The sequence below is a fragment of the Mrakia frigida genome (assembly GCF_051309035.1).
Source record: "Mrakia frigida strain ATCC 22029 unplaced genomic scaffold BDY24scaffold_6, whole genome shotgun sequence".
NCBI classification, from domain to species: domain Eukaryota; kingdom Fungi; phylum Basidiomycota; class Tremellomycetes; order Cystofilobasidiales; family Mrakiaceae; genus Mrakia; species Mrakia frigida.
The window spans coordinates 914,012-941,013 of NW_027481275.1; the positions used below are offsets into that span (position 1 = coordinate 914,012).

The 27,002-nt window shown below is 53.8% G+C and overlaps 10 protein-coding genes across 10 annotated transcripts; 7 read left to right on the plus strand and 3 right to left on the minus strand.

The window, feature by feature from the left end:
* Positions 1-77: 77 nt before the first annotated feature.
* MET18 (Met18p) lies at positions 78-5,289 on the plus strand (the record flags this gene model as incomplete). Its single annotated transcript, XM_076643139.1, has 22 exons — positions 78-207; positions 302-391; positions 481-543; positions 629-761; positions 845-939; positions 1,038-1,177; positions 1,351-1,451; positions 1,532-1,619; positions 1,713-1,811; positions 1,898-2,105; positions 2,222-2,609; positions 2,704-3,279; positions 3,372-3,486; positions 3,594-3,665; positions 3,741-3,876; positions 3,969-4,078; positions 4,154-4,336; positions 4,437-4,506; positions 4,598-4,686; positions 4,762-4,947; positions 5,028-5,191; positions 5,271-5,289. The coding sequence occupies 22 exons, from the start codon at positions 78-80 to the stop codon at positions 5,287-5,289; spliced, it is 3,255 nt and encodes a 1,084-aa protein (XP_076499323.1).
* Positions 5,290-5,412: 123 nt separating this feature from the next.
* BDY24DRAFT_381207 (RpiB/LacA/LacB family sugar-phosphate isomerase) lies at positions 5,413-6,548 on the minus strand. Its single transcript, XM_076639296.1, has 4 exons — positions 6,486-6,548; positions 5,770-6,194; positions 5,578-5,660; positions 5,413-5,487 (listed from the first exon to the last, which is right to left on the minus strand). The coding sequence occupies exons 2-4, from the start codon at positions 6,165-6,167 to the stop codon at positions 5,471-5,473; spliced, it is 498 nt and encodes a 165-aa protein (XP_076499324.1). The 5' UTR covers positions 6,168-6,194; positions 6,486-6,548; the 3' UTR covers positions 5,413-5,470.
* A 1,198-nt stretch (positions 6,549-7,746) lies between these two features.
* Positions 7,747-9,820, plus strand: BDY24DRAFT_381209 (uncharacterized protein). Its single transcript, XM_076639297.1, has 6 exons — positions 7,747-8,055; positions 8,221-8,252; positions 8,331-8,457; positions 8,571-8,890; positions 8,980-9,061; positions 9,159-9,820. The coding sequence occupies exons 1-6, from the start codon at positions 7,851-7,853 to the stop codon at positions 9,581-9,583; spliced, it is 1,191 nt and encodes a 396-aa protein (XP_076499325.1). The 5' UTR covers positions 7,747-7,850; the 3' UTR covers positions 9,584-9,820.
* A 4-nt stretch (positions 9,821-9,824) lies between these two features.
* Positions 9,825-12,086, plus strand: BDY24DRAFT_257169 (uncharacterized protein). Its single transcript, XM_076636819.1, has 3 exons — positions 9,825-10,116; positions 10,351-10,410; positions 10,513-12,086. Exons 1-3 carry the CDS (start codon positions 10,012-10,014, stop codon positions 11,908-11,910), a joined length of 1,563 nt encoding a protein of 520 aa, XP_076499326.1. The 5' UTR covers positions 9,825-10,011; the 3' UTR covers positions 11,911-12,086.
* A 42-nt stretch (positions 12,087-12,128) lies between these two features.
* RTS2 (Rts2p) lies at positions 12,129-13,782 on the minus strand. Its single transcript, XM_076639298.1, has 5 exons — positions 13,700-13,782; positions 13,456-13,576; positions 13,269-13,369; positions 12,955-13,162; positions 12,129-12,812 (listed from the first exon to the last, which is right to left on the minus strand). The coding sequence occupies exons 1-5, from the start codon at positions 13,723-13,725 to the stop codon at positions 12,267-12,269; spliced, it is 1,002 nt and encodes a 333-aa protein (XP_076499327.1). The 5' UTR covers positions 13,726-13,782; the 3' UTR covers positions 12,129-12,266.
* Positions 13,783-15,992, plus strand: PEP8 (retromer subunit PEP8). Its single transcript, XM_076639299.1, has 10 exons — positions 13,783-14,087; positions 14,359-14,418; positions 14,490-14,502; positions 14,604-14,634; positions 14,730-14,855; positions 14,953-15,117; positions 15,258-15,408; positions 15,485-15,509; positions 15,591-15,717; positions 15,801-15,992. The coding sequence occupies exons 1-10, from the start codon at positions 13,938-13,940 to the stop codon at positions 15,847-15,849; spliced, it is 897 nt and encodes a 298-aa protein (XP_076499328.1). The 5' UTR covers positions 13,783-13,937; the 3' UTR covers positions 15,850-15,992.
* Positions 15,993-16,367: 375 nt separating this feature from the next.
* BDY24DRAFT_406208 (type 1 glutamine amidotransferase domain-containing protein) lies at positions 16,368-17,513 on the plus strand (the record flags this gene model as incomplete). The annotated part of the gene is made up of 6 exons (XM_076642693.1): positions 16,368-16,431; positions 16,525-16,752; positions 16,816-16,901; positions 16,980-17,088; positions 17,197-17,351; positions 17,454-17,513. The coding sequence occupies 6 exons, from the start codon at positions 16,368-16,370 to the stop codon at positions 17,511-17,513; spliced, it is 702 nt and encodes a 233-aa protein (XP_076499329.1).
* A 3,143-nt stretch (positions 17,514-20,656) lies between these two features.
* On the plus strand, positions 20,657-21,943 carry BDY24DRAFT_439376 (type 1 glutamine amidotransferase domain-containing protein; the record flags this gene model as incomplete). The annotated part of the gene is made up of 6 exons (XM_076644443.1): positions 20,657-20,711; positions 20,804-21,031; positions 21,095-21,180; positions 21,260-21,368; positions 21,447-21,604; positions 21,744-21,943. 6 exons carry the CDS (start codon positions 20,657-20,659, stop codon positions 21,795-21,797), a joined length of 690 nt encoding a protein of 229 aa, XP_076499330.1. The 3' UTR covers positions 21,798-21,943.
* BDY24DRAFT_381220 (urease accessory protein UreD) lies at positions 21,933-23,590 on the minus strand. Its single transcript, XM_076639300.1, has 2 exons — positions 23,426-23,590; positions 21,933-23,314 (listed from the first exon to the last, which is right to left on the minus strand). Exon 2 carries the CDS (start codon positions 23,305-23,307, stop codon positions 22,147-22,149), a length of 1,161 nt encoding a protein of 386 aa, XP_076499331.1. The 5' UTR covers positions 23,308-23,314; positions 23,426-23,590; the 3' UTR covers positions 21,933-22,146.
* BDY24DRAFT_257323 (J domain-containing protein) lies at positions 23,409-26,927 on the plus strand. Its single transcript, XM_076636820.1, has 14 exons — positions 23,409-23,920; positions 24,011-24,165; positions 24,246-24,346; positions 24,440-24,512; positions 24,606-24,751; positions 24,832-24,981; positions 25,061-25,128; positions 25,219-25,646; positions 25,756-25,945; positions 26,045-26,172; positions 26,262-26,493; positions 26,576-26,615; positions 26,696-26,738; positions 26,806-26,927. Exons 1-14 carry the CDS (start codon positions 23,658-23,660, stop codon positions 26,820-26,822), a joined length of 2,034 nt encoding a protein of 677 aa, XP_076499332.1. The 5' UTR covers positions 23,409-23,657; the 3' UTR covers positions 26,823-26,927.
* The last annotated feature ends 75 nt before the right edge of the window (positions 26,928-27,002 follow it).

Here is a 27,002-nt window from a genome sequence, read left to right on the forward strand (position 1 = left end):
GGGAGGGAAACGAAGGCGGCCTCGCTGGCTGGCGGCTTTGAGTTTTCGAGCTCACCTCTGTTCTCTCCCAAACGACCATGCTCATCGACCGTGAAAACCCGCCGATACCACCAAAGACAACATCGACACCTCTAGAAGATGCTCAACGTCTGGTAACAACCTACATCTCAACTTCAGCTACTCAAATCCCAACAGAACTCCTTCAATGTCAGGCCTCCCCTCCTTCGCGACCTTCGGTCCCTTCCCTCGCTTTCCAAAAGCTCACCTTCCTCTCGTATCACTTTCGCCTTCCTTTCTACAGTCCTCGAGGAAGACCAGATCGGACTGCTCACCCTGGTCAAAGCCCTTGGAGAATACTTGACTTCTACGGACGATGGGGTGAGAGCAAGAGGTGAGCACGAATCCATCCGTCCGACCTTCGGCCCAAGAGCCCTTGAGAGATCAAGCTCACCTTCTTCTCCTTCTTTTTCCCTTGCTCAGCCGTTGGACTGCTCACTGGAGTACTAGCCAAGATCTCTACGTCTAAGGTCAATCGGCAGTCAAGTGAGTTTGGAAAGATCTGCTCGTGGGCGAACTCGAGCTGCTGACAGACCTCCTCCTCCCTTCTTATCGTTTCGTTTCCTTCCAGCTCGAGTCCTCACCAGCTTCTACTGCGACAAGCTCGACGACATCTACGTTCTTGCTCCAGTCCTTCAGGGGCTGTGTGTTCTCTCTGCTCTGCCGACGTTCGGAACGGGAGAGACCTCTCAAGTCTGTCAGGCGTGAGTTCATCTCTTTCTCGCCTTCCCGACTAGCTCTTGTTTTGTACCTTCGAACTGACCTGATCTCCCCTCGCTCCCCTCAGAATCTTCGACAACATCAAGATGAAGGCTTCAGTGCAATCAGTCAGGTTCCTCGTCTTCAAAATCATCGACATTTTGATGGCTAACCATCGAGATGGTGCGTTTCGCTCCTCTCCGTCGTCTCGGTTCTCTCGTCTCTTGAGCCTTGATCTGACGAACTCCCCCGCCTCATTTATCTTCTGTGTACCTCGCCAGCTCTCAAGAAACTCGGAGAAAACTTCATTCAAAGCTACTGTCGTCTCGCAGATGGAGAGAAGGATCCTCGAAACCTTCTGATCGCTTTCTCCATCGGACGAGTCATAGTCGTCGAGTTTGACATCGAGAGCAGTATGGAGGTGAGTTGTCGTTCTCTATACCTGAACCTCGGAAAATCATAGCGAAGCGTAAAAGAGATCAAGCGATCCTTGGTCTGGTAGAGGAGACGGAACACGGAGCCGAAACGAACAAGCAATCTCTGACCCGTCTCCACCTCTTTTCCCCTCGCTTCTCCCTTCGTTCCACAATCCAGGACCTCTTCGACTGCACCTTCTGCTACTTCCCTATCACCTACAAACCACCACCGAATGATCCCTACAACATCTCGACTGAGGATCTGAGGATCGCGCTGAGGTGAGCTCCGCACGCGTCTCCTTCTCGTTCCCTTTTTCCTCCTGTGTACTGACGCCGCCTCGACTCTTCTTTTCAACTAGATCATGCCTCGCCGGAACACCTCTGTTCGCCAAGCAGGCTATGCAGCTGCTACTCGATAAGCTCGCTGCTTCTGGAGGAGAGATGAAGGTTCGTCGCCTCGGCGCTCCCTCCGCACTTTTCATCACTGAAGTGGAAATTCGTACTGAATCAAACTCCTCGGCTCGTGTTTCTATACTTCAGAAAGATACCCTTCGAACCATCGCTGCCTGTTTGCCAGTTTACGGTCTCGACAACGCCGTCGAGTTTTCGTCGGAGATCTGGGAGGCGTTGAAGGTCGAGGTGAGTCTGGCTCTCCTCGGAAGCCCTTTAACGACTCGATTTATCAGTGATGACTCAACTCACATTCTTCTGATTATCCTACTCAGGCTCTCTTCACTTCCGACGCTGAGATCGAAGCCGAGACTCTTCTCGCCATCGAGTCCTTCCTCGCCACTCTCTACCCAACCGTCGACCATAAGCCAACGGGAATCGCTACTACCATCGTCGAGCAGTGCCTGGAGCTTTTGAAGGAGCCTGAGAAGAGCAAGGCGAAGCCTGCGACCAAGATCCTTACCGCTGCGTTCAAGTCCTCTCGTACGTCCGACGATTCCTTCCCGCTCTCCTTTCGTCCCACGCCCCCATCTTGAATTCGTTCCCATCTTTCGGAAAAGAAGCGGAAACTAATCTTCTACTTCGTCCGTGCCCTCTAGCTTCCGTCGGACCCTTCGCCTACGCTCAAGCCTTCCCTCAACTCTTCCAGCTGTACCGCAAGACGGAGGACTTCTCCCAGCGAGGTCCGATCCTGGAGGTTCTTACTCAGCTCATCCAAGCCGCTCGAGAGCTCTACGCCATCCCAGCTCCTGCCGATGGCGCGACGTCGTGGAGGTCGCTTCAGGTCGACGGAGTCTTCGAGCAGTTCCGGGACGACCTGCTGGGATGCCTCACTTCGGGAATCCAGACGAGCAACTTCAGGAAGCCAGCGTTGGAGGCCTACATGCAGTTGGTCCAGATCGAGGGATACCTGTCGTCGAGCGAGTTGGGATTCGTGGTTCAGAGTGTGAACGAGTTGATTCTCTCTGAGGAGGCAGATCATCTTCGGTTCGTCCATCTTTTCTTCTTCCGAACCTTCGTTCTATGACATTCAAGCCTTCTCGCCTCACTGATGCTGCTCTTTCCCCCTCGCTTCCGACAGAGGTCCTGCCCTCGCTGGTCTCGCCATCATCTCCAAGATCGCTCCCAAAACCATCGAAGAAATCACCCTCCCTCTCCTCTTCAGCAAACTCCCCGACTCCCCTCCACCGCTCGAAGGCGAAGAAGATCGAGTTCGATACCGTCGGATCCTCTCCTCCCTCTCAGTCCTCTGCGTCCAACCTCCCCTGTTCGAGATCCTCGTCGTCCGAATCACCTCAAAACTCGACCTCCTCTGCTCCTCCACCGACCATCTCCTCGACCCAGCCTCCCCATCCACTCCTCGTCACGGAACCCAAGGCGTCGAGGATCTCTCCATGGTCGACAAGCCGTCGAGGGAGTGCGACGCCGTCTACGCGTTTGCTCTCCTGAGCTGCCTTCTCAACGTCCTCCGAACCAAGGTCGACGCTGGTCACCTCGATATCCCGAAGTACATCGATCAGCTCGTACCAAGACTGTTTACGATCTTCGTGCTGGCGGCTCTGTCAACGAGGTCGGAGCAGGAGATCGCAGCGGATCCGAGGCTGGTCGTCGTCGCGTCGAGGATCATCGAGACCGTCGTTCAGACGTTGTCCGTTGAGTGAGTCTCCGATCAGTCTCTCGAGACGTTGAAACGATCTTTTCCGCCTTGACTGACTTCTTCGTCCTCGTTTGGCCCTTGCACGATCCCAGACGTCAAACCAAGTTCGCCAAATCGTTGTTCGGAGCGTACCGAGAAGGTCGAGTTCGAGAGCTCATGCATCAGCCTCCTCGATCTTCCACCGCGCCTTCTTTCCTTCCCTTTGGAGTGAGTCCTCTGCCTAATCTGGAACCATCACGCTCAGCCCGAATGGCGCGTCCCCTGCAAGACGTCAAGCTGACCTCCTTCTCCTCTCTTCTTCCCTCGCTCACCAGCCCAACGCCTCGGAACCTCAGAAGAACCTCATCATTCTTTTCTCTGCAGCTGTCACTGCTCTTCGCCCTCAAGTGAGTCCACAAGCACCGTTTCTCTCTTGACACGGCCCTCGAGTTGACTCGCCCCTCCGTCTTTTTGTTCGTCAGGTCGAGCTCATCGAAGAGGACCTCTCCTCCTTCCTCTCCTCTATCCTCCAATGGACTCTCGACTCGGCGGCTAGTCCTTCGCAGGTCAAGTCAGCTTTCCACGTCTTTGCTTCGCTCGTGAACAAACGGACAGACAGTCAGTCGCGTCTCGTCTTTCGAATCAATTTGTCTTCTCTTCCGCCATCTTTGCTTTCGTTCTGACATCTGACTCTTCCTTCGACCCAATAGCCATCACTCCGTTCTTGGCGGATGCTGCTCCTGCTCTGTGGACGAACGAGGTCATGAACAAGAACTCGACGGTCAGCCGGCGAAACCGTGCAATTCGAGCCTGGGTCTGGGTACGCTTCCTCTTCTCTCTTCTATCATAAACTACCAGCTCGAGGCTGACTCTTCTTTGTTTCGAACTCCTACAGCTGTGTCGAGCTCTCCTCGTTCGAAACCACGATCTCGGTTTCCAATTCCTCGGTCAACTCTTCACCGTCTTTTCGGAGGAGGAGGACGAGTCTCTCGCTCGAGAGGTCGCTTTGGCTTTGACGATCATTGCCGAAGGAGACGGCGCTGGGATATTGAGCAAGAGGAACCACTCGGTGTTGAGGGTGAGTCAGAACTTCAGATCTTTCGTCGCGTTTCGTTCTCGGTTGGCTTCATTCCAACACGCCCGTTTCTGAGTCCCCATACCCTTTACTCGTAACAAAGCTCCTTCACAAGCAAAAGTTCTTCAACTTTGTGCTTCCCAAGATCATCGCGGGATACTCTGCGAGCCAAGGTCAGTCTCGTTAACTCTCATCTCCGCTCTCGTCGAGTCTTTCCATCTCTGACTCTCTTCCCGCCTTCTCTTCTTCGGGACGATGATGCAGGTTCTCCTCGTCAAACTGTCTACCTCGTGGCTCTCGCTTCCATCATCAAGGTCATCCCTCGAGCACTCTGCGTCGCTGAGCTTCCAACTGTGCGTCCAAGATCGGTTCGGACCTTGCTTTCGCCTCCTCTTTCTCACTGACTCTTTCCTCCTTCATCTATCCAGCTCCTCCCTCTCCTCCTCCGTTGTATCGACCTCCCCGACGCTGAGCTCAAAGCCAACGTGATGGACGTCCTTCTCGTCGTCGCTGAGGCTGACGATCCCGTCTCTCTCGAAACCGTCGAGGCTCAAGCGCCGAGGATCGTCGAAGGACTTCTCAGAGGATTGGACAAGACCAAGGGAAGCAACGAGGTCAGTCTGCTTCTCTCGCACGTCTTCCTCTCGGGGTTCGAATCGAACCGAAGTTGACTCTTGCTTGCTTCTCTTACCAGCGATCTCGTTCCGCCGCTTTGAGAACTCTCGCCGTCTTCCCGGACGTCGTTCGGTACGACGTCCTGCACCCCATCAAAGCTCAGGTCATCAAGGAGCTCGGGAAGGCTCTCGACGACAAGAAGCGGAACGTGAGGAAGGAGGCCGTCGACTGTCGAGCGAGGTGGTGGGTCGTCTTGCTTCGACGCGTCTTTCGATCCGAGCTCCGAACTGACTCGACCCCTGTTCTCTTACCGTCCTCACAGGTTCCTTTACCACGGTTGAGATTAGGCTCTGAGCTCTCGCTGGAGCTGCTGTGATCGTAGGAAACTAAAAGAACGCCGAAGGTGTTGTTCGATCTTGTCCTCCTCCCCAATCTATCTTGCCTGCTCCCTTGTAGCGTTTCTCTTTTAGTTTGTTATGCCATGCAATCTAAGGTTTTGTACTACTCCGCTTCGTCGCTCAACTAACACGATCCCTTGGCTGACGAGGAAGAGGAAGAGAAGGAGGGAAGGAGAGTCAGGGACGAGTCGAAGTGTGAAAGAGAGTTCGATCAGGGAAAGGAAGCCTCACCTCCACCGATGATCTTGTTTCCCTCGTACTCCTCGATGACCTTGACCTTGTCTTGCGATGCTGAGGTGGTGTCGAAGGTGTAGCTGTGAGTAGGAAAGGGTGAGAGCGAGAGGTAAATGCGCGAGCTCAAGAGTCTCCGGCGACACCTCCTCTTCGAGTGTCAACCTCCCGAACGAAGGAAGAGTCACTCACCTCAACCACTCCTTAGCCAACCTCTTCAACAGCTCGATACCAACCACTCGCTGTCCGAAGCAGAGGATCTGAGCGTCATTGCTCAAGATACTCCTCTCGACACTGTAGCTGTCGTGGGCGGTGACGGCTCGAATTCCAGCGACCTTGTTGGCAGCGATGGCGACTCCCAGTCCAGTCCCACAGATGAGGATAGCTCGGTCAGCCTCTCCGTTGGCGATCATGGTAGCGGCTTTGATGGCGACGTTGGGGTATGGAGTCTTGTCGGCGGAGGAGGGAACTCCAATGTCGGTGAGGACGGTGATTCGAGGATCCTTCTCGAGAGCGATCTTGAGCAGGTTCTTGTAGTCGGCTCCAGCTTCATCGGATCCGAGAACGAGACGGTAGGTAGGGGAGGACATTTGGGATGGAAAGAGGAGAGTTGAGATCTGCGAGAAAAGAAGGTGGGGAGGGATCAATCAGCGAAGCTTGGTGGAGGGAGGACGAGAATGTTGTTTTGCTCGGCAGCTACTGGTCCGCTTCTGTAAGACGACTGTCCAAAGATGGCATCATCGCTCAAGGGGGAACAGCTACATGTTGAAGAGAAGAAAAGTCGAGAGCTGCCACGTTGGAGCTCGTCCTCTTTTCCTTCCTTTGGAGAGGGAAGAAGACCGAAGTCATGCCGCTGGTCGAAGGCTTCCTTGTCTGTCATGGCTCTCCTGAGGGGAGAGAAGACTCACGAGGGGTGTGAGGTTTGAGGTGAGAAAGCTGAGGTAGCAAAAGAGTGGAGATGGGTGGTGGAGGGAGCCTTCGGAGGAGAGCTCAAAAGGGAAGGGGGAGGAAAAGCTCAAGCGGGTGAACGATCCGAGTTCCGACCAGCTTCGTCTCTGCCCCTTCTTGGGGTTCCTGGTCGAATATCATCTTGAGGACGTACCAGACTGCTCCGTTCCATACCTTCAGAGAGATGTACAATCTGCTGTCCCCGTTTCAAGGAATAAAACATGCGCCGTCGGAAGATCTGCTCGGCCTGAGGGAGAAGGACGAGATTCTCAAACGATCCTCCGAAAGCCTATCAGCAAACTTTCCAGTCCTCCTGAAAACTTGCCCAAGTTCGATCCTCATGTACATTCTCAGTTTGACGTTGCTCCCGAAAGTTTGTGGTAGGAACTCAGCTCCTCGGGCAGGTTTGTTCGTCTCTTTGCTTCTCGCTAGCTCCCAGGTCGCTCCCACCGACTTGTTGTTGAGATTCGTGCGCGCTCAGCTATATCTATTAGAATTCAGCTTTTCAACGATATAGGTCCAGCTGCTCAAAGTTGTCTCTACAAAAAGCTAGGCGGCGATCCGAATCTCAATCGAGGCGCGTCGCCTGAGAACAATCCTCCGGAAACCAACTGTACAAGCTCCTGAAAGCTGCGATCTTCTTTCCCTTTCTCATCTTGAACTTGATGAACCTCTTTCCTCCAACGGGAGCCGAAACGTTCGTCCCGTCCTGAATGACGGTGAGGTTTGCGTTCAACAAGAGGTTCCTGAGACGAAGACTCAGCAGTAGTCAGAGGATAGGGTATTTACCTTATCTCAGATCAGAGGGGAAAGGTTAAACTTGGTTGTCTTCCCTTCCACTGAGGAGGAGATTTGTCGATGGACTTCGAGAGTAGCAGTACATCTTGTGCTTTCCGACCCGCGAGCATATTGTCCTGACCCGAATATAGAGAACTTTGCTCCAGTGAGCTTGCTTAACTGTCAAATTGACCGGAAAACCTGCTAGTTCGTCTTCTGTGTGTCTACATGTTTCTCGAGATCCTCGCGACGCTTCCCTCTCCTCCGAAGTTTGATTGAAGCCAGAGACGGAAAACGATTGACTTCCACAACGTGGACGAGGCAGAAGGGAGAAAGAAGGTAGATGCGATGGAAATCAGATTTTCTCGAGATCGAGGTCAGATGGAGGTTGAAGGAGAAGAAGGAAAGTAGGCTGAGGTCTCCTCCTCCTCTGTCTCGGAGTTTCGAACAAGCTCACCGTCTCAGCCCTTCCCTCCCTTCAAACGACCAGCAGCTCTCTCCTCCTCTACCTCTCCCCTTCCTCTTCATCTCTCAAAAACCCACTTCGGATGGATTTGGACCTTAGCTGGCTTCAACTTGTCAGGCTTCCTCCTCTTCGCTACGACGAGGACGGAGAAGAGACGGACGATCCCAACGGAGTCGAGGCTCCCCCTCCTCCCTTCCTCTCCGATGCGTCTCGTCTCATCAAACTCGCCGGCGTCAAGATAGGCTACATTGAATGCTACGTACTGAGAAAGGATGAGATGATTAATCGTGAGTCCTCCCTGCTCTCTGGTAGCTTCTCTCGAAGGGCAAAATCCGCCACTCTTCTCCTTCCTTCTCGCCTCCCTCTCCCTTCCTCTGAGGTCGCTTCCTTTCCTTCCCATCAGCCCCGAATCAGCGAACTGACCCTCCTCTCTTTGACTTTGTCGAAAACAGAGTTCCATCGAGCCTTGGACAGCACTACTCAGGTCAGTTTGGCCCTTCTCTCTCCAGAAGAAGGAAGGGAAACGGGAAAGCTCACCCTCCGACCTGTTGAGCTCGACCAGGAGATCCTCGAGTTTGGGAGGACGCTCTTCGACTACAGAGGACGTCTGAGAACCCAGTTTGGGCCGTCGGGGAGTAAAGGAGGAACTGGCTGCTGGGGTCAGGAGCTCTCGTCGGGAAATCTAGCTTGTGAGTCCAAACGGAAGGTCGAAGGGGAGGAGGAGGAAGCGTCGAGAACGCGACTACTGAACTCTCCTCCCGTCCCTCCTTCCTTCATTTCCTCCTGCCCTCTTCTTTCTCAGTCATCAGTGAAATCAACATCAAGGCAGACCTTCGCTCTCAAGGCGTAGGGAAAGCCGCTCTTCATCTCCTTATGTCGGCTCTCGCTCATCCGGAGAAGGAAGACACCTGGTCGTCCTCGTGCAAAGGTGCTTTCCTGATCCCAGCGATTCTCCTCGATTCCGAGCCAGAGAACATGGACGACGAGAAGGAGGAATGGTCGGACCACGATTCGGATGTGAGCAGTATAGAGGAGCTGTCGAACGTCGAGAAACCTCTCCCTCCGACCGTCGTCGCCAACCGAGAACGGAACCTCCAACGCGTCAACGCCTTCTTCCTCGACGTGAGTTTCTCCTTCCCTCCTTGCGATCGAGCCAGATGCCTCTCGGTCTGGAACCCCCTTCCTGATCACCTCTCTATCCTCTCTTACAGTGTGGCTTCCGAAGAGTCGGTACGACGCCCTACCTCGGATTCTCTTTGGACGAGCACCACCCCTCGCGTCGACTCGACAAGGGTATGTCTCACATCTCTCTTCCCTTCGCAAGGGCTTTGAAAACTCTTCCATTATCATCTTGTCTGACTCTCTTCCTCCTCGTTTTCTCTCCTTGCAGCGTCAGATCAACCTCTTCTTCGTCGTCCTGGAGGCGAATCCCTCAACCCTCAAAAGCACTACCCTCTCCACTTCCACATCTCCACAGCACCTTCAACCCTCGGACCCGACCTTCTTCCCCTGATATCCTACATCCGCACGGCTCCTCTGGAATACATCCAACGAGCAGATCACCTCGGCTGGACTCCCTTGCACACTGCCGCGTCGCTCTTCAACCTTCCGGTCTGCAAAGCACTCGTCAGTCGCTCGAGAGCGGAGTTGCAAGCGACTACCTGGGATGGGTTGACTCCGATGGATGTGCTGAAGGACGTGATAAGTCAGGCGGAGGACTACAGGAGGGCGATGAGAGAAGGGGAGGAGGAGGTCGAGGACGAGATGGAGGAGGAGATGTGGGCTTGGTTGCTCAAGGAGTGTAGATCGGTATAGGTTTCACTCGATGTTTTTGAATAGTCTCACTCGCATTGTTTTACTGTTGTAGGATAGCAGCTTCTCGTGTGTACTTGTTCGGCGAGTTCTTGAGGATCTGATCGCGTCGCGTCTTTCGATCTTGCGAGGGAGCGCTTCGAGTCCAGCTGTAGCCGATCAGTCTTCTTCTCCTTATGATCGAACGCACCCGTATGCTCTTTTACCTTATCTACCCCTTCCTCGGTTTTCATCTGTCGCGCACGCGGAAGTGCACCGTTTGAATCCGCTTTTCAACAAGAACAGCTTGAGTTCGAAAGAGCTTCCTTCCCTCCTGACCGCATCTCTCCTCCCAATCACGACTCTCTTGGATCTTCTTCTCTCCTTCTTGCCATCCTTCATCAGCCTCGTCACATCTTCGCCACTCTAGCCTAAATTCTACGGCTCTCTTGATGCAGAAGAGAAACAGAACGAAGCTCGACAGCTCGAGTGGGTCAGCTCGACCTCTCCTTCCTTCCATCGCTCCAAGGACGACTGGAGCTCTGGATGCTCATGCAGTGAGTTCGTTCTACTTCTCAGATCAGAACTTAAGACATGGATAACGGACTCAGTGGCACCAAAGCGCTCTGGAAGCTTTGGAACATCCTCTCGTCTACGTCGAGGAGGAGCTCAACTTTAGCTCTTTCCTTCCCTTCTTCTCCCTCCTTTCTTCCTTCGCCGTGGGCACATTCTGCACGGATCCTGAGCCTCAGATGCTGATTGTATGCCCCCGTGTTTTCATTTCTTTCCAGCTGGCAGACAAGCTCAAACTCACGCTTTCGTATTGTAGGCTAAAAATCGACCACGGCTGGGTCAGTGCCTCCCTCCCTCCTCTGCTCTCTTCTCCTTCGAGATCCTCTGGATTGCTTACTCCTCTTCTTTTTCTGCCTTTTCTTCCTCTCTATCCCATCCAGGCTGAAAACTCTCTCTCGGAAGTCGAGGCCCTCTTCGAACGAGGTCGCAACACGAGACCCGATCAACTCGTCTTCCATCCTGGACCACTGCTCCTCCCCGCCCCCTCAGAACCGCTCCCAAAGTCGAAACCCAAAGTCAGAGAGCGGAAAAAGATCAAACTCGCGGTCCTCGACTCTCCTTGTACTTCTCCGTCCTGCTCAAAGGAAAGCGAGGAAGGCTCGTCCCTTCAACCCTCAGCAGCCGTCGTCGCTTCTTCCCCTCCCCCTCCTCTCTTTACTTCCGCCCCTCCTGCTCCGAGTCGAACCCCGACCTTACTCCCTCCACAGTCTCCATCCTTCACTCTCATCGTCCATCCCAAAGGACGAGGACCTCGACGCCCTTCCTCCGTCGCAGAGTCGTCGTCAGAGGGACTGGTGGACGCACCTCCCGCTTCCTGGATCACCTCTTCCGTCGTCCTCTCAGGGAATGGCCATCAACATTCCCACAATCTCGCCGGACAACGTCGTGGATCCGAGCCTGTCCCCTTCGAAAAGACTCCATCGTCTTTCGTCGCGTCGTTCCGAGGACCCAAGCAGGAAATGCCGGCTGCGAGCCACCCCAAGCCCAGCAGGAGTGCTTCAATCGCTCTCCCTCCGGTTCCTCGTTTCTTGGATCACGTCGCTACCCGTCCATCAGCAGAATTTCACGCATCTTCCTCCTCCCACGCTCATCGCGTCGCTCCCAACTCTCCTCATTTCCTTTCCCATGGAACCCCTCTCTCAACACCTCCAACGTCGTTCCCTTCTCCCTCCACTCCACTCAGAAACGCACCTCAGCTACACCACCCCCGGCACTGCCTCCCTATCCAGCAGCCTTCCTCCTCGTCTCTCCCCATCGCTCAACCTCAACCTCAACCTCAGCTCTACCGTCAATCGCGACCCAACTCCCTTTCCCTCCCGAGCCGCGCCTCCTTCGATCGACCTCGACCCTCTTACCCACCGCCATCAGCATCCCACTCAGACGTCAACTCCCACTCCAACTCCAAACCGTCGAGGAAGAGGTCGAGCTCCCACCAGGGCCACGACGTAGTCGAAGCTCAGAGCTTCTTCGACCCCTTCGAACGTGACGAACCCCTCTTCCTCTACCCCTCGTTCCATACGGACTCGAATGGAGGTCGGGAGGGGTTGGTGGACTTCAGAGCTGGAGGAGGTGGGTGGGAAGGGACGGGAGAAGGATCGAGAGGGATGGACGACGACGACGACGACGCGTCCGGATCTCAGGATTTCGCGAGCGTCTTGCTGATACTGGAGGAGGACTTGGAGAGAGCTGCAGCGGGAAGGGAGGAGAGAGAGATGGGGGTTGGGGTGCAAGATGGATGGGCTGTGATCGAGGGGAATGCGGAAGGGGGGTTGCTTTGAAGTCGAGGAGGAAGAGGACCGATCGGAGATGCGTCTCATTCTCGAGTTCTATTTGCTTTGTTTGGAGTTTCTTCACGTTTCGTTCGTTCCGTTCATTTCTTACGTTCCGTAGCTACGATCTACTTCTTCTTGCACAACTTTCAATACGCTATTCTCTTGCTCTCTCTTCCCGGTCACTTCCTTCCGGTTGGCGTGGAACGCTGAACGACGACGAGAGATGAAAGAAACAACATGACGAGAAACAATCGTTACTGAACTGAGAAAATCAAGCGAAAGGAAAGAGCGAAGATGACGAGAGGCACCTTACAAACGAGAAAGAAGAAATAAAGCGAATCGAAGCCACGACCTCCCTCCTCTCAAAGCTTCAACCTCTTCCCTCCTCCTCCTCCACCGCCGTTGAACCCTCCCCTCCCCCCGTTCTCCGCCATCCTCTTCTTCCTCTCCTCGTCGTCCTTGATCAACTGCTGCGTCGCACTGAGCTTCACGACCGGTCCTCCTGGTCTCGCCGACGCGCCTGCGTTCGCCGATGGTTTCGAGGACTTGAAGACGTTGGAAGCTGGAGCGGCTCGTTTGAGGGGGTTCGAGAAGCCTAGCTTGACGGGTGCTGGTGCCGAGGGTGCTGAGGAGGAGGAGGAAGAGGCTTCGGCGTTGGTGGAGGAGGTGGAGGGGTCGGTGGAAGCGAGGGGAGGGGAAGGGAGTTTGGGTTTGGGAGCACCGAAGGAGAAGGAGAGTTTGACTTCTGGGTCTCGAACGAGTCCTTCTTCGACGGAGGGACCGGCTGGTGCTGAGGGATCGACGGAGGAGGAGGAGGAAGTGGTGGCTCGAGCGATTTGGTCGGCGAGGAGTTTTCGTTGTCGCTGCTCGTCGTCCATGTCTTGACGTTCCTTTTTGTTGATGGCGTCCTGAAAAGGTGAAGAATACGAGAGAGGGAAGGTCAGCTTCGATGTTCGTGAGAAAAACTGGAAGGAGAAGAGGAAGGCGGGAGAGACGAGGACGAGGACGAGAACGAGAGAGGAGCCACGAGCGGGAAAGAACCGAACTCACCTGTCTCGCCAAAGCTCCTGGAGAGTTGTCGACCCAGCTGATGAAGAAACCCTTCTCGGTCTCATCGACTCGGACGATTCCTTCCTTTCCGAGGTACTTGACGAACTCTGTGAGGGTGACCCATTTGGTCGAGTTCATGTGGATGTGGGTCTTGTCCTGGATGTACTCTTGGTAGACCTGGTTGGCTCGAATTCGCTTGGTGTTGTATCTGAGCGGGTACGAAAGATAAGCAGCAAGGAGGTCAGTCGAGGTTCGAAGAGAAAGAAGGGCGAGCTCGAGGGGAGGGAGGAAGCAGGGGAGAGGAGGGAACGAACCGTCTGGAGAGAAGCAGGATGAACTCGTCCATGAAGTTCTTGGAGAAGTCGTCGATGTACTTTCCAGCGGACTCTCCGACAACGAGCATCTGACGCAAGTGCTAAAGGAGGTGAAGAAGATCAAGGCGGAAGGTCAGCATCTGTCTCGAGAGAAGGAAGGGAAGGAGGAAGAGAGAGGTGAGCTTACCGCTTCCGTCGCTACGTGACACTTGAATCCGTTATCGTCTCTGCACTGCTTCTCGCAGACTTGACAAAACCATCGAAGTCGTCCCAGCCCTTTGGACTTCATAGCATTCGCAACAGCTTTCCTGCAAAGAAGGAGAGGTGGAGGAGAAGGAGGAGGGAAGGGAGGAGGTTTGAGTCAGCTCGTCGCTTCCTTTCCTCCTGGACGACCCAGAAAGATTTTTACGGGAGGAGAACGAGCTACTCACGGAGTTCCTGCTGCTGCCTTTCCCATTATGTATCGAGTGAAGGAGGTTAAGTTGAAGGATTGGAGGTTGTTGGGGTTGGGAGTCAAGGTGTGCTTTCGGCCTCCCCCTTCTCCTTCCTCCTCCTCGTTTCGCCTTCGTCACTCGTTCCCTCCCAACTTTCACCCTCAACCCATCCTTCAACTCTCACTTCTTCACCCAACTACCCAACCCTTCTACCCCAGCTCCCTTCTCTCTGGTGATGGCTTCGTGGCTTACTTTCTCTCAGCCTGTGGATGTTGATATTCGTCTGGAAGGGGAGCAAGATCGAAAGATGGTCGAGGTCAAGATGGACAAGGACAGGAAGGAAAACTGTCCAATCTACTTCGATGGAGAAGGAGTCATAGGTCAGGTGAGTAAATTTAAAGCTCTCCTTCTCAAATTTGTATGCGAGAAGCTCATGGGGGAGGAGAGAGAGGCCCAAGAAGGGAAGGAAGGAGAGGAGGTGATCAAGTCGTCGGAGCTCGCACCTCGACATCCTGGCTTCTACCAGCTCTGCTCATCTGCTCTGGGCAAGATTTTCACTCCCATCGACCTCTTCTGCCTCTTTTCTACCCTTCTTTCGCTTCTTCATGCTCCTCAGGCTGCATGCTGACCTCACCTCGCTTCGTCCTCCGCCGCAGGTCACCGTCCGAGTTCGAGATGGAAAGAAGCTCGTTCATGAAGGGATCAAGGTCGAGTTTGTGAGTCATCCTAGCACTCCCTAGTATCTCCGCTTGTGATATCTGACCTCCGCTCGTTCTTTCTCTCACAGGTCGGTTCGATAGGTCAGTCTTTGTCGTCGGCGGTCCTCCTCCGAGCTCACACCTCTCTTCTCCTTCGAGCTGACCTTTTTTTCGTCCTTCCGTCCCTTCTTCCAACTTCACAGAACTCTTCTACGACCGTGGGAACCACTACGAGTGAGTTCATTATCTCGTTATGTTTCGTGCTGGTCAAACTTAACGCATAGGAGGATCAGGAAGGGCTGAAAATCTCGCTTCTCTCCCCCTTTCAGGTTCCTTTCGCTTTCTCAAGAACTCGCCGCCCCAGGAGAGATGCGTCAAGCTCAGACCTTCGACTTCCACTTCAAGAACGTAGAGAAGCAGTACGAGAGCTACCAGGGGATCAACGTCAAGCTGAGGTTTGTCTCTAATCTCAACCTCGAGCTCACCTCGCACCTCCTTCCATCTTCCTGGTCCTGACCGACGCACGTCTTCTTGATTCCTACGCTTGTGCAGATACTTCATCCGAGTGACGATTGCTCGTCGAATGGCCGAGGTCCAGAAGGAGAAGGACATTTGGGTTCACTCGTACAGGATGCCTCCGGACAGCAACCATCCCATCAAGATGGAAGTCGGAATCGAGGACTGCCTGCACATCGAGTTCGAGTACAACAAGTCGAAGTAAGTACCAGATACCTATTTTCTATTTGGCCTCGATGAAGGAACGGCGGATGGCTCGAAGGAAGGAACAGACGAGAGGAAGGGTCGAAGCCGGACTGACTCTCGACGCGTTTTCCTCCCCTTCTCTTTCGTCAACTCAGATACCACCTCAAGGACGTCATCGTCGGAAAGATCTACTTCCTCTTAGTTCGCATCAAGATCAAGCATATGGAGCTGTCCATCATCCGGAGGGAAACGACGGGAGCACCACCGAATCAGTACAACGAGAGCGAGACCATCACCAAGTTCGAGGTTCGTCCTTCTCGCACACTCTCTTGCTCTCCCACTCTCACTGACTAACCTTTGCCTCTTCTTCTCGACTCGATAGATCATGGACGGAGCACCAGTTCGAGGTTCGTCGCGCTCTTTCTCTCTCCCTCTTCTACCGCTCTCGCTCATGCTGACTTTTCTCGTTTCTCGTTCTCGCTTTCCAGGCGAAACCATCCCCATCCGGCTCTTCCTCGGGGGTTTCGAACTAACGCCGACGTTCAGGGATATCAACAAGAAGTTCTCGGCGAGGTACTACCTCAACTTGGTCCTGATCGATGAGGAGAACCGACGGTGAGTCTCGAGTCCTCCTCCATCTAGTCCCTCGTTCTTTTTCGATTATTTGCTGACCTTCTCTTCGTCTTTTCGATCCTCAGGTACTTCAAGCAGAGCGAAATCAGCATACATCGTGCGCCTGAGAACTAGAGGAGGGAAGTCGGTTGGTCGATCTCGACGCGTCGGGCGGACTACATATTTCTCTCTTTCTTTCCTTTTCTTCTTCTTTAGCTGCTGCTGTTTTTACGTTACTCTTCTTGGTTCATCTGATGATTCTTCACGCCCTTTTTTAATTTTTCTTCTTCGCTATCGGAGATGCGCTCAGAGAGAAGAAGGAGGAGCAGTCGGGCACAGGCGTCGGGCGCGTCTCTCCAACTCTCGCTTTCTAAACTCTTCTTTCCCTCCTCCACCTTGCTTTTCTCTCAGCCCGAGAATAGAGTCTTGTATAAGCTCTCTTGCTGAGCGAGAGAGCAAGGCCGTGAGGTATTTCCGGCAGACCCCCAGAGAGGAAAGGGAGAAAAGGCACGAGGTCACCTTCCCGAGAGAAGGTGGAGGTCGCCAACTTCCCAAAAGGCTCGCTACCTTCCATCTCCTTTCTTCCCTCCAACCCCAACCTCACCAACACTCTCTCCACTCACCAAGTCACTCTCCCTCTCAACTTGACTCCCATGTCCGCTCAGCACCACAAGAAAAGCATTCTCATCGTCCTCACTTCGTGCGACAAGCTCATCAGTTCGTCCGTTTCGTTCTCATCTCTTTGCTCCCACTTCTCCCCAATCTGACCCTCCTTCTTCTCCTTCGTTCGCTATTCTCTCACCCAACCAGCTGGAGGTCAGACAGGATGGTACCTCCCTGAACTCGCTCACTCCTACTACATCTTCAAGGACTCGTTCAAGCTCACTCTGGCCTCGCCGAAGGGAGGAAAGAGTCCTCTTGACGAGGGATCAGCGAAGGCCTTCGCTGAAGACGCCGACTCCGCCAAATTCTTGAAGGATACCGAGGCCCTTGCTCTCGTCGACAACACTGTCAAGCTTTCCTCGGTTTCGGAGAAGGGTGAGTGCGAAAAATCTGTCTGGGTCGACCGCTTTTCGGCTTAGAGAGCTCATTCGTTTACAGACTTCGACGCCGTCTTCTACGTTGGAGGACATGGACCCGTTATCGATCTTCCCGTCGATCAAAATTCCATCAGACTCATTCAAGAGGTTCGTCTCGTTTCTCGTCTCCCGTCCTTGGACCTCGGAAATTGACTCCCCTCTTCTTTCTTCCCTTCTCTCTTTCAGTTCTACAACGCAGGAAAGATCACCGCCGCCGTCTGTCACGCTCCTGCCGTCTTCAAGAACGTCAAGGTCGACAACGGAGACTTCTTGATCAAGGGGAAACACTTCACTGGTGAGTCTTTGTCTCGCTCTCACTTTCCAGCATGCGTTCCCCTTCGTCGGATCTGATCAGACGTAGACTGAATGACTTCCCCTTCTTCTTCGTTTTGGTATCTATCAGGCTTCTCCAACTCCGAGGAAGTCGCCGTCGGACGCGTCGACGACATCCCCTTCCTTCTCCAGGACGTTCTATCCGAGGAAGGTGGATTGTACGATCGAGCCGACGACTGGGAGGCGCACATCGTCGTTGATGGAAATCTCTACACTGGACAGAACGTGAGTCTCTTTCTAGGAACGAGCGAAAAGGACGTGTCGCCGATTCTGATCCGTCCATTTGTTCTTCGCTCGTTCGTTCTTCTTTTCTTACGTTTCTTACAGCCCGCTTCCGCTCGACCTCTCGCTGAGCGACTCCACATGGACTTGCTTGTTAGGTGGTAACATCCTCAGCAGTCTATCAGTCCGTTCGTTGAAATGATCATGACCTTTACGCTCGACTCTCCGTCCTTTTTTTCCAACGCGTCTTCTCGAGTTGAAAAGAGAAAGGACCTACCAACACAGCACTACTACCAATCTTGATATGAAGGATCCACCTCGACCTCCTATTACTCTTCCTCCTCCTCCTTCCATCTTCGGCGACGTCCAGCTCATCGATCAAGTCTCCGAGCGACTCCCCAACATCTGTTCGCAGCTTCCCACCAGCTATTTACCCGCACTCGGAACTATCGGAAGTTAGTCCTTTGTAGACTAAACGGAATCCCTGACTATTCGATAAACGTATCTTCATCCATCGCCCGAGACAGAGACGCGTCGATTCCCAGCGTCCCAAAGCTTCGATCCCCTCTTCTACCCCGACACGTCCTCAACTCCTAAGCGTCGTTCGACCCAGCCTCGTAAGGCTTCCCCAGATCCTTGCCCGCTGCTCTGTCCTTCTCGTCGAGCTTCCTACCAGCGATCGGGTCTCGCATTCCCTTGAGCTCCTCAGGAAGATCAGCCTCTTCGAGGTTGAGATGAGGGTCCGAGTTATCGATGTCGAAGACGGAGGCTGACAGAGAAGAAGGAGGGAGACGAGCTTGATGAGCTCTGAACGAACGAAGAGGTGAAGGGGAGGAGGGGAGGAGATCGAGAACGAACCTGCTGCCTTGACTCCCGTCGCGACGGTTCCTCCTACGTCCTTTCCTACTGCCGCTCCGGTCTCTGTCGCTGAAGTCGCGGCGTCGACTGGAGGAAGAAGAGATGGAAGAGAGTCAGGGAAGCTCCAGGATGAAGAAAGGAGAGAGAAACGAACCGATCTTATCCTTCATCGATTTGTTGAGCTTCGAGGAAGAGAGAGCGAAGGATCGAGCGGTAGGTCGAAGGCAAGAGAGGGTAGAGATGCGATGGATGGTAGATCTGAACATGTTCGATGTATTTGACTGGTCGATGAAATGGGAGGTTGGGGAAACGAAGGAAAAGAAGGGAAGGAAGGAAAGAAGAGGGAAAGAGGAAGGCATCGAGAATTTTGAATTTTGAATTATATATATCCGACTTCGATGCTTAGCTAGCATCTCAGGCAACTCTACCTCTAAGGATGAGCAAAACCTCGCCGGTGACGGAGAAATATACTCCTATTCTACACCTCGATCTCTCTCAGCCTCCTCCCCCTCCCGAGCTCGACGAGCTCACGGCGGCTGATCGTCGAGGCTTCGAAGTTGACGCGACGTCGCTGCTGCTGTTCTTGCTTCTAGCACCCTTTGATTTTCCTTGAATAGGCTTCCCACGAATCTGCTTCTCTGTCCGTAGATTCTCGCAGTCGTCCTGATTAACGCGTCGATCCACATCTTCTTCGCCGCCGCAAGAGACCTCTCGTTCAGCCCTTTCATTTCCGACGGTGGGTTCGGGATGAATCCCAACCAGTACCTACTCGTTTCTGCTGGCCAGGCTTTCGAGTTCTCCATCAGTAGCGACGCAAATTCACCTGCAAGGCGAACCATCTCTTCACTCTCGTCTTTTTTCTCGAGGAACGCGACCGTTCTGTCTCGCAGCTCCTTACTCGCCTCCTTTCTCAGGCTCTCGTAGGCTGGGCATTCCACAAAGATGTGGGACTCAGTCTCGACTTTTCCGAAGCACGTTGGCTGTTGACAGTAGAGGTCGTTCGTCATTTTTGTTTTGAAGAGCTTCGAATTGGTGACGAGCGACGACGTACGGATCTGGAGTTGGGTTTGGGCGCTGTAGGAGGTTTGTGCTCTCTTAATGTAGTAGTCGGAGCTCACAGCGGGATCATATCGACCGTAGGCCGTGAGTCTTTCACGTGTCGAAGAGGGAGGAATGTTGTTCAGCTGGACGCTAGACAATTTCTGTTCGCCCCAGACCTCGATATTCGCTTCGACAAAGCCGTGGGTAGGGGAATAGAACGAAAACTTATCCATGCAGAAAGTGGGGGTTGGGAAGACGAGGTCGGGAGACCGGTGGGCTTCAGCGGCGAGCTGGTCAGCGTCGCTGTTGAGTTTCGACGCGACGGTTTCCGCGTCAGTGTGAGCTTTGACGTGCTGGAGTTCGAGGTGAGGGGCCTTATTCAGTAGATCAAGGAGCCACCGGTAGTATGCTCTCCCATTAAGGGAGCTCCAGGAGTGAGGGAGGTGAGTGGGGGATCGAGATCGTGCGATGATGGTGAGAGAGTTGAGGTGGTCCGTTAGAAGCTTGCTCGTAGGGAGTTCACGACTGAGCATAGGGAATTTTTGCCTCCAGGCCCCGTCGGCGAGTATAGCACAGATCATTCCAGATAGCTCTCCGTGTAGAATGAAGGAGGCCTGAGCAGGAACCATGATCTTCGCCAGAAAGGGACCAGCGACGGCGCCAGTGACGGATCGGGGAGAGAAGCGAGAAGCCGAAGCAGGGGACATACTACCGTCTGTTGCCCAAAGGAGACTTGTATCCGATGGTCCCAGCAGTGAGGGAAGGTTTGTCAAGGGGGATGAAAGGAAATAGGACGAGATTCTGGCTTCAGCGAGGTCGCGTCGCGTCGAACGAGGGAGAGTGAGCTCTGAGATCTCCCCCGTGATAGCTCTCAATTTGAGGCGGCGAAGCCATTGAAGGACGTGACTTCCCAATGCTGGACCAATCTGGAGTTGCTGAATCGAGACTCTGGGGATGAAGGTGGAGCTTGTCGGGTCCCAAGAGCCCAAATCGAGAAGTCGACGGCCTCGAAGTTGGGTCACGCCTCGTCGCGCTTGAGGAGTTTTCGAGGTCGATCTATCTCTGTTCCGAGCCGATCTTCGACGCGTCATTCGAAGTCGGAAGTTCCGACTGCTCTCGATTTTCTGAAGCCATCGCGTGATTTTTTGCTTTCCCCTTCATTTCTGACTTTTCCCTCCTCTGCCTCCGGCTTCTTCTCGTCCTCTTATGTACCGGAAGTGAGGCTGAAGAATCAACAGTCAACCAAGAAGCCCGGCAGCCCGAGGGCTGAAGAAGTGGAGGGGGGAAACGTCAGAGCTCAAAAAGCTCGAACTTCCTTTTTCTTGCTTTTGACTCCCAACTCTCACCTTCTTCCATCTACTCAATCCACTCAATCCACCCAGTCCACCCAACCTTCACTACCCTTCAACATGCCCGCTCAAAAATCCCTCCTCATCGTGTTGACTTCCGCAGACAAGACCTTGAGTTCGTTTTCAGCCCTCCTCCTCCTCCCGCCCATCTCTTCTCTTCCTCCAGCTGACCCCGTCCTCCTCCTCCTCTTCTTCTTCGTTTCTCAGCCGGTGGACAGACTGGATGGTACTTGCCTGAGCTCGCTCACCCATACTACATCTTCAAGGACTCGTTCAAGCTCACTCTGGCCTCGCCGAAGGGAGGAAAGAGTCCTCTTGACGAGGGATCAGCGAAGGCCTTCGCTGAAGACGCCGACTCCGCCAAATTCTTGAAGGATACCGAGGCCCTTGCTCTCGTCGACAACACTGTCAAGCTTTCCTCGGTTTCGGAGAAGGGTGAGTGCGAAAAATCTGTCTGGGTCGACCGCTTTTCGGCTTAGAGAGCTCATTCGTTTACAGACTTCGACGCCGTCTTCTACGTTGGAGGACATGGACCCGTTATCGATCTTCCCGTCGATCAAAATTCCATCAGACTCATTCAAGAGGTTCGTCTCGTTTCTCGTCTCCCGTCCTTGGACCTCGGAAATTGACTCCCCTCTTCTTTCTTCCCTTTCTCTCTTTCAGTTCTACAACGCCAAGAAGATTACCGCCGCCGTCTGCCACGCTCCCGCCGTCTTCAAGAACACCAAGCTCCCTAACGGAGACGCTCTCGTCAAGGGGAAGAAGTTCACCGGTAATTCGTTCACCTCGATCTCTTCCGGAGCTTCAATCGAGCGCTGACCCGCTTCTCGACCCTTTCTGCTTTGTTCAGGATTCTCCAACTCTGAGGAGACCGCTGTTGGAGCCGTTGAGACCATCCCTTTCCTCCTCGAGACCGCTCTGTCGAAGGAGGGAGGTCTTTACGAGAAGGCGTCGGCGGACTGGGCTGCTCACGTCGTCGTCGACGGAAACCTCTACACTGGACAGAACGTGAGTCCTTCTTCCTCTTCCGTCATCTCGGTGTAGTTTCCTTTTCAGTTGTTTCGTTCAGCGAGACTGAATCGGAGGGAAGGCAACAGAAGAAGACGTCGCTGATCAGACTTCGTTTTCGTTCGTTCATTCCTTGCAGCCCGCTTCCGCTGCCCCCCTCGCCGAGAGGGTCAAGGCTGATTTGCTCGCTTAGAAATCGATAGTGCATTGAATCTAAATTAGTCTGAATGAATCATGACCTGGCGTCTCGAAACTTCCTCAATCGTGTCGCGAAAGCCTGGTCCGATCTCCCATCAAGCTCTTTCACAGGCTCACCTGGTCCAAGTACGTACTTTGAGCGTTCTCTCGGTAGGTTTGTGAAAGTACAAAAGTAAGCGAAGATGAGAATAAGCTGAGCAGACAAAGTCAAGCGAGCAAATCCGAAGCGCGTCGTCGAGATACAAAAGCAAGATCGTTTCTCCCCTTCCTTCAACCTGATAGCTAGCTAAGGGTACTCAGTCTTTCTGATTCTAGTACCGTCTCTATCCCAGTCTCTCGCCCGATCACCCAACAGCCCTCTCCCAAACCTCTCCACCAATCAACTCAGGCAGGAACCCACCCAAACTCTTCGCCAACCACGTCCTCACCTCCTCCCCATCGACACCACACACCCTCACCATCCCCGTCCTCCCCATTCCTTCCACGTTCCTATCGTCGAGGATCGACAGCGACCAGAGCAGCGATCGCCGGGGCGCGTTGTGCGGGAGGTGCATGATTTTGGGTTCGGTTGCTTGGAGGTGAAGGAGGTGGGTGAGGAGAGATTGAAGGGAAGGACCGGTGAGGAGGAGGGTTGCGTAGATGGTGTAAGGGAGGAGGGAAGTGGAGTAGGAGGTGATGTGTGGAGGAGGAGGAGAGAGGGAGAGAGAGGGAGGGGAGGTGGTTTTGGACGCGTCGATTGAGCTCGTCGTCGATGGGGTTTGATCATTTCCTCCTCCTTCTCCGCCCGAAGGAGATTCCATCAGAGGTTGAACGGGACTGTTTTCGTCCTCCAGAACGATCCTTTCTCCTACTCCTCGCTTCCCACCCCACCAAACCTCGGCGAAGAACTCCATCCGTTCCGCTCCCCAACTCTCCCCTCCTCCTGTCGACTTCTCCCTCCCGCAAGTGAACCAATCGAGGACGACGAGATTGGCTGTTCCGCACGTGGGTAGGTCGAACCGTTGCCGTTGGGTGTATCGGGAGGAGACGAAGCATGCTGTTGGTGAAGGGAGGAGGTAGAGGGCAGCTCCAGGATGGAGAGTCGTGATAAGGGTTTGGGTCGTCGTGTCGAGTCGAGTTCGAGGAGATGTGCTGGGTACCGGTGGTGATAGAGGAGGAGAGGGTGGGATGGCTACTGGAGGTTGGGTCATCGAAGGAGCGGCTTGAATGGGCGCGCTCGTCGACAGTCGTCCTCTTGGTCTTCTCTTGAACACCTTGGTCGTCCCTTGGGTCAGGACGACGAGAGTCGCTCCTCCCTCTACGACGACGTCTATCCAGATCTTGTCCCCTGATACGAGACCTCCACCGTAAGAGAGCATGTAGACGACTCGAAGACCGGGTTGGGAGGACCGCAGAGGGATGGGCGAGAGGAGTTTGAGAGGGTACGAAAACGAGAGATGGGAGAACTGGGAGGAGGGCAGGAGATGGATGGATCCTGTCCCGGGAGGAGAAGAGGTGGGTGACATTCCAAGTCTGAAGAAAAGAGGAAGAGGAAGAGTGTAACAAGGGATGAGCTTGAGGACTGTAGAGAACAAGTCGACAAAGTAGAGAACAAGAGGAAAAGGAAGGGAGGGAGGGACGAACGGATTGTTGAGCTCGAACCAAAGTGACTCGCCACGACTTGTAGATCTTCTGGGAGGGAGAAGGTGGCTTCTAGATTCTACGAGATTTCGTCCGAGAGATTTATACGAGTTCAGAGAGCGAGTTGAAGAGTTCCTTTGAGGCCTTTTTGAAGGAGGTCATGGGTTGAAGGGAACTGGAAAGGAAGGAAGGTCGAGCTCGACGCTTTCTCCTCCGTTTCGGCAAACCGCTTGCCATGCTCCTCCTAACGACCACCATCGAAACTGACAGGACTCTTTCCCACCTCCCTCTTTTTCTTCTCCTTCTCACCTACTCTTTCTCGACATCCCGAACTCTCTCTCCATCGATGGACGACGACGCTGGACCTTCATCTCGTGTGCGAGCTTCGATTTCGCGGACTCCAAACGCAGACGACGAGGAGGAAGATCTCACGTCGAGCTCAGCATCTCCAGGCCAGATCCCAAAACCTGAAGGAAAGGGAGGTCAGGATAGTCTATAGTGAGCAGAACCGATCTTCTGACATCTCCTTACGGAGAGGAAGAGACTCGACGACGTGAAGCTGAGATCTCTCCTTCTTTCCTCCTTCAGCTCAATCCTCAACCTTCCAAAGGACGCTTCCACAGAAGCTATCTCTCAGCGATACAAGTCCTTAGCTGTTCTGTTACATCCTGACAAGCAGAGAACTCCCGAAGCTCGAGCTGCGGCCGAGACTCACTTCTTGACCGTTCAGCGAGCCTACGAAGGTGAGCTCACACTTTCCTTCCTTTCTCCGCTTCGACCTCGATCTTCTTCCTCCTCTGACCTTTCCCCCTTGGATATCCAGTTTTATCCGACGTCAATACTAGAGCTATCTACGACGCTCTGGGAGAGGAAGGTCTGGGTATGAAGATGGACGTCGGTCCCAAACTCATGACGGCTGAAGAAGTGAGCTCTCCCCTCCGTCTCTCTCCCTGCCCTCTCCTCGCTCGTTCTCCTGGTGTCAAAATCTAACGACGTCCCTATCTTCTTGCCTTACAGCTTCGAGAAATGTACACTCGACAAGCCGCCGAGAAGAAGCAAGTCGTTATGCAGCGTCTTGTCAATCCAAAAGGTCCGTCGCCTCCCTTCTTTCCCCTCCCCTTCCCACGCTTCTTCAAGAGCTGACTCTCGACGTTCCTCCTTTTTCAATTCGGAAATCTCGAAGGTGACATCAGTATCAACATCGACGCTACGACTCTATCAGCTCCCAAGGCTGCTTTCTTTGGTCCCCGGGGACCTCAGGACGACTCGCTCCTCACGAGACTCAATTTCGTTCAGGCGACTTCTCTCGGTGTTGGCCACTCGTTCCAGGTTCGTTGCTCCCTCGTTCTCGATGACCAGACATAGCATGTCAAGGCTGACCGTTTTCCTTTGTCGTTTTTCGCATGCAGGCTGCTCTTTCTCCGGCAACGACTCTCACCGTGGCTGGGAGGATGAAGACGATGCGAGGACGAGGAGGAGCCAAACTCGGTGGATCCTTCCTCGGGACGATAACACATACGTGGTCTCCGAATTTGTATCTGGAGGTGAGTATTGGTTTGGTGAGCTGAAGGTGTTGTGGTTGAACAGTCCCAGATTGGTGTTAATTTCGTTCGACGCGTCTCTCCTCCTCTCCTCAAGCTCAGCACATCCCTTCTCCAGCCTCAAGTGACTGGAACTCGTGTGGTCTATCAGATCGATGATGATACGTACGTGCACGCTACTAGCTCTTCGTTCCCATTGTGTTCACCGCTGACTTCCGTCTCCTTCCCTACCTCGACGCGTCTCTCTTCCTCCAGCTCCGTCCAACTCTCCACCCAATCCCCGTCCATCTTCGTCCCTCCAACCCTCGATCTCACCATTTTCCGTCTCCTGTACCCTTCCACCACCTCCTACGTCACCTACAAATCCGGATTCTTCACTCTCGGCTCCTGGGGAGCTTCGTTCATCGGGAGACGCCAGGACCAATCCGCCCTCGTTATCGGCCTCACGTCGCAGACTCAAATCCCTGCTTCGAAGGGAGTTGCTGCTGGAGGATGGAACTGGACGAGCGAAGTGGAGGTTGGACCTTCGGATATGGGGTTGAGTGCAGATTGGGGAAGGAAGGTGCTGGGAGGAGAGGTAGATCTGAAGGTTGGGAGCAGGTTCGGGACGAGTGAGCTGAAGGGTTGGGTTAGTGGGGCGAGGAAGGTCGGAGAGAACGTGAGGATTACGGTGACCGTGGAAGGTGAGTCGATGTTCCTCGATCTCGAGGATCGGAGGCGAAGTGCGAGAGCCTACCAGACTCGACGCGACGGGACGCTGACTCTTCTTCCTTGGCCGTCTCGTTCCGACAGCTCAATCGACAACTGGAATCACACTCAAGATCAGGTTCTTCCGACTCGGTCAATCCGTCACTCTTCCCATCCTCCTCACACGAGCTCTGGACGCCCAACACCTCATCCTTTCGGCACTCCTTCCTTGTGCAGCCTACACCGCTCTTCATCACCTCTACCTCGCCCCTCGGAAACGTTCTCGTGCTACGCGGTGAGTCCTACCAAGTCCTCCTCGTCTCACATCGAATTCTGAATCTTGAACCTGACGCGTCTCTTTCTTTCCTCCTTCTCTCGTTCTTCGCTCGATCAGGAGAATCGCCGAGCTGATGGAGGAGAACCAAGAGCTTCTCGATCAGATGAAGAAGGAAGCGGAAGATGCTGTTCAGCTTCTCGCTCCTCTGGTCGAGCGACGGAGGGAAGAGGAGCTCAAGACTGACGGTTCGTTTCTTTCACTCCTCCTCCTATCGTTTCCGCCCGCTTCATCGTTCGATCTGACATCTGTTTCCTCGTACTCTTCTTTTGATCAGGTCTCATCATCGTCGACGCTCAGTATGGAGCTCTGTCCAACTTCTCTGGTCGCGGTCTCGGTCTCACCAACTCGAAGAAATCGACAACGTCGTCGAAGGCGAACCCAGACCACATCGACGTCAAGATCGCTCTTCAAGCCCTCGTCAACGACTCGCAACTCATCATCCCCGCCGGAAGGTCAAAGGCCGGGCTGCTGGGATTCTACGATTGTGCTTTGGGATCGAAGAAGAGGTGCGTTCGAGGGCTCGAGAGAACCGCTTCGAAGAAGAAGAAGAGTGAACTGAACTCTTTTGATCCTTCGTTTCGTTCTCAGACTTCGGGTGAGATACCTGTATCGAGGTCGACTACATGAGGTGAGTGTCTCACGTCCGTAGCTCTTTCTTCGTCGGACCAGAAGTCTGATCGTTCCTTCTCCCCTCTTTTTTCTTCGCAGGTGACGGTTGACGACTCGTCGCCTCTCCTCGCTCCTTTACGAGGTTAGTCCTGAAGCTCTCTTTCTTCTTGTCTCTTGAATACTCCACTGAGCAGTCTCTCTCTTCACAGAACACGCCCTGGAGTAGATGATTTGGGCAGGGGGTTTCTCATCTCGTTCGTTAGATCTCAGTTTTCGATCTCATCAACCTCTCCCTCTCTTTTCTCGAGCGATCTTTCTCATCCTCCCCTCCGAAAGGAAGCTGAAAGCAAGCAAGGCTTTGATCTGAGAGCTGAAGAGGCCGAGAGAGAGAAGAAAGTGAGCGGGA

Excerpts from the sequence above, each read along its gene's own strand:
- RTS2 (XM_076639298.1), bottom strand. The coding sequence starts at position 13,725 with ATGGGAAAGGCAGCAGCAGGAACTCC. Across the intron at positions 13,163-13,268 it reads ATCCTGCTTCTCTCCAGACG|ATACAACACCAAGCGAATTC; the intron begins GTTCGTTCCCTC and ends GTACCCGCTCAG. Across the intron at positions 12,813-12,954 it reads CAGGAGCTTTGGCGAGACAG|GACGCCATCAACAAAAAGGA; the intron begins GTGAGTTCGGTT and ends TCACCTTTTCAG.
- PEP8 (XM_076639299.1), top strand. The coding sequence starts at position 13,938 with ATGGCTTCGTGGCTTACTTTCTCTCAGCCTGTGGATGTTGATATTCGT. Across the intron at positions 15,510-15,590 it reads GGACGGAGCACCAGTTCGAG|GCGAAACCATCCCCATCCGG; the intron begins GTTCGTCGCGCT and ends CTCGCTTTCCAG. Across the intron at positions 15,718-15,800 it reads ATCGATGAGGAGAACCGACG|GTACTTCAAGCAGAGCGAAA; the intron begins GTGAGTCTCGAG and ends TTCGATCCTCAG.
- BDY24DRAFT_257169 (XM_076636819.1), top strand. The coding sequence starts at position 10,012 with ATGCAGAAGAGAAACAGAACGAAGCTCGACAGCTCGAGTGGGTCAGCT. Across the intron at positions 10,117-10,350 it reads GAGCTCTGGATGCTCATGCA|CTGGCAGACAAGCTCAAACT; the intron begins GTGAGTTCGTTC and ends ATTTCTTTCCAG. Across the intron at positions 10,411-10,512 it reads TAAAAATCGACCACGGCTGG|GCTGAAAACTCTCTCTCGGA; the intron begins GTCAGTGCCTCC and ends TATCCCATCCAG.
- BDY24DRAFT_381220 (XM_076639300.1), bottom strand. The coding sequence starts at position 23,307 with ATGTCACCCACCTCTTCTCCTCCCGGGACAGGATCCATCCATCTCCTG.
- BDY24DRAFT_381207 (XM_076639296.1), bottom strand. The coding sequence starts at position 6,167 with ATGTCCTCCCCTACCTACCGTCTCGTTCTCGGATCCGATGAAGCTGGA. Across the intron at positions 5,661-5,769 it reads TTGGCTAAGGAGTGGTTGAG|CTACACCTTCGACACCACCT; the intron begins GTGAGTGACTCT and ends TCCTACTCACAG.
- BDY24DRAFT_381209 (XM_076639297.1), top strand. The coding sequence starts at position 7,851 with ATGGATTTGGACCTTAGCTGGCTTCAACTTGTCAGGCTTCCTCCTCTT. Across the intron at positions 8,253-8,330 it reads CCTTGGACAGCACTACTCAG|GAGATCCTCGAGTTTGGGAG; the intron begins GTCAGTTTGGCC and ends GAGCTCGACCAG. Across the intron at positions 8,891-8,979 it reads TCAACGCCTTCTTCCTCGAC|TGTGGCTTCCGAAGAGTCGG; the intron begins GTGAGTTTCTCC and ends CCTCTCTTACAG.
- BDY24DRAFT_257323 (XM_076636820.1), top strand. The coding sequence starts at position 23,658 with ATGCTCCTCCTAACGACCACCATCGAAACTGACAGGACTCTTTCCCAC. Across the intron at positions 25,647-25,755 it reads GATTACGGTGACCGTGGAAG|CTCAATCGACAACTGGAATC; the intron begins GTGAGTCGATGT and ends TCGTTCCGACAG. Across the intron at positions 25,946-26,044 it reads AAACGTTCTCGTGCTACGCG|GAGAATCGCCGAGCTGATGG; the intron begins GTGAGTCCTACC and ends TCGCTCGATCAG.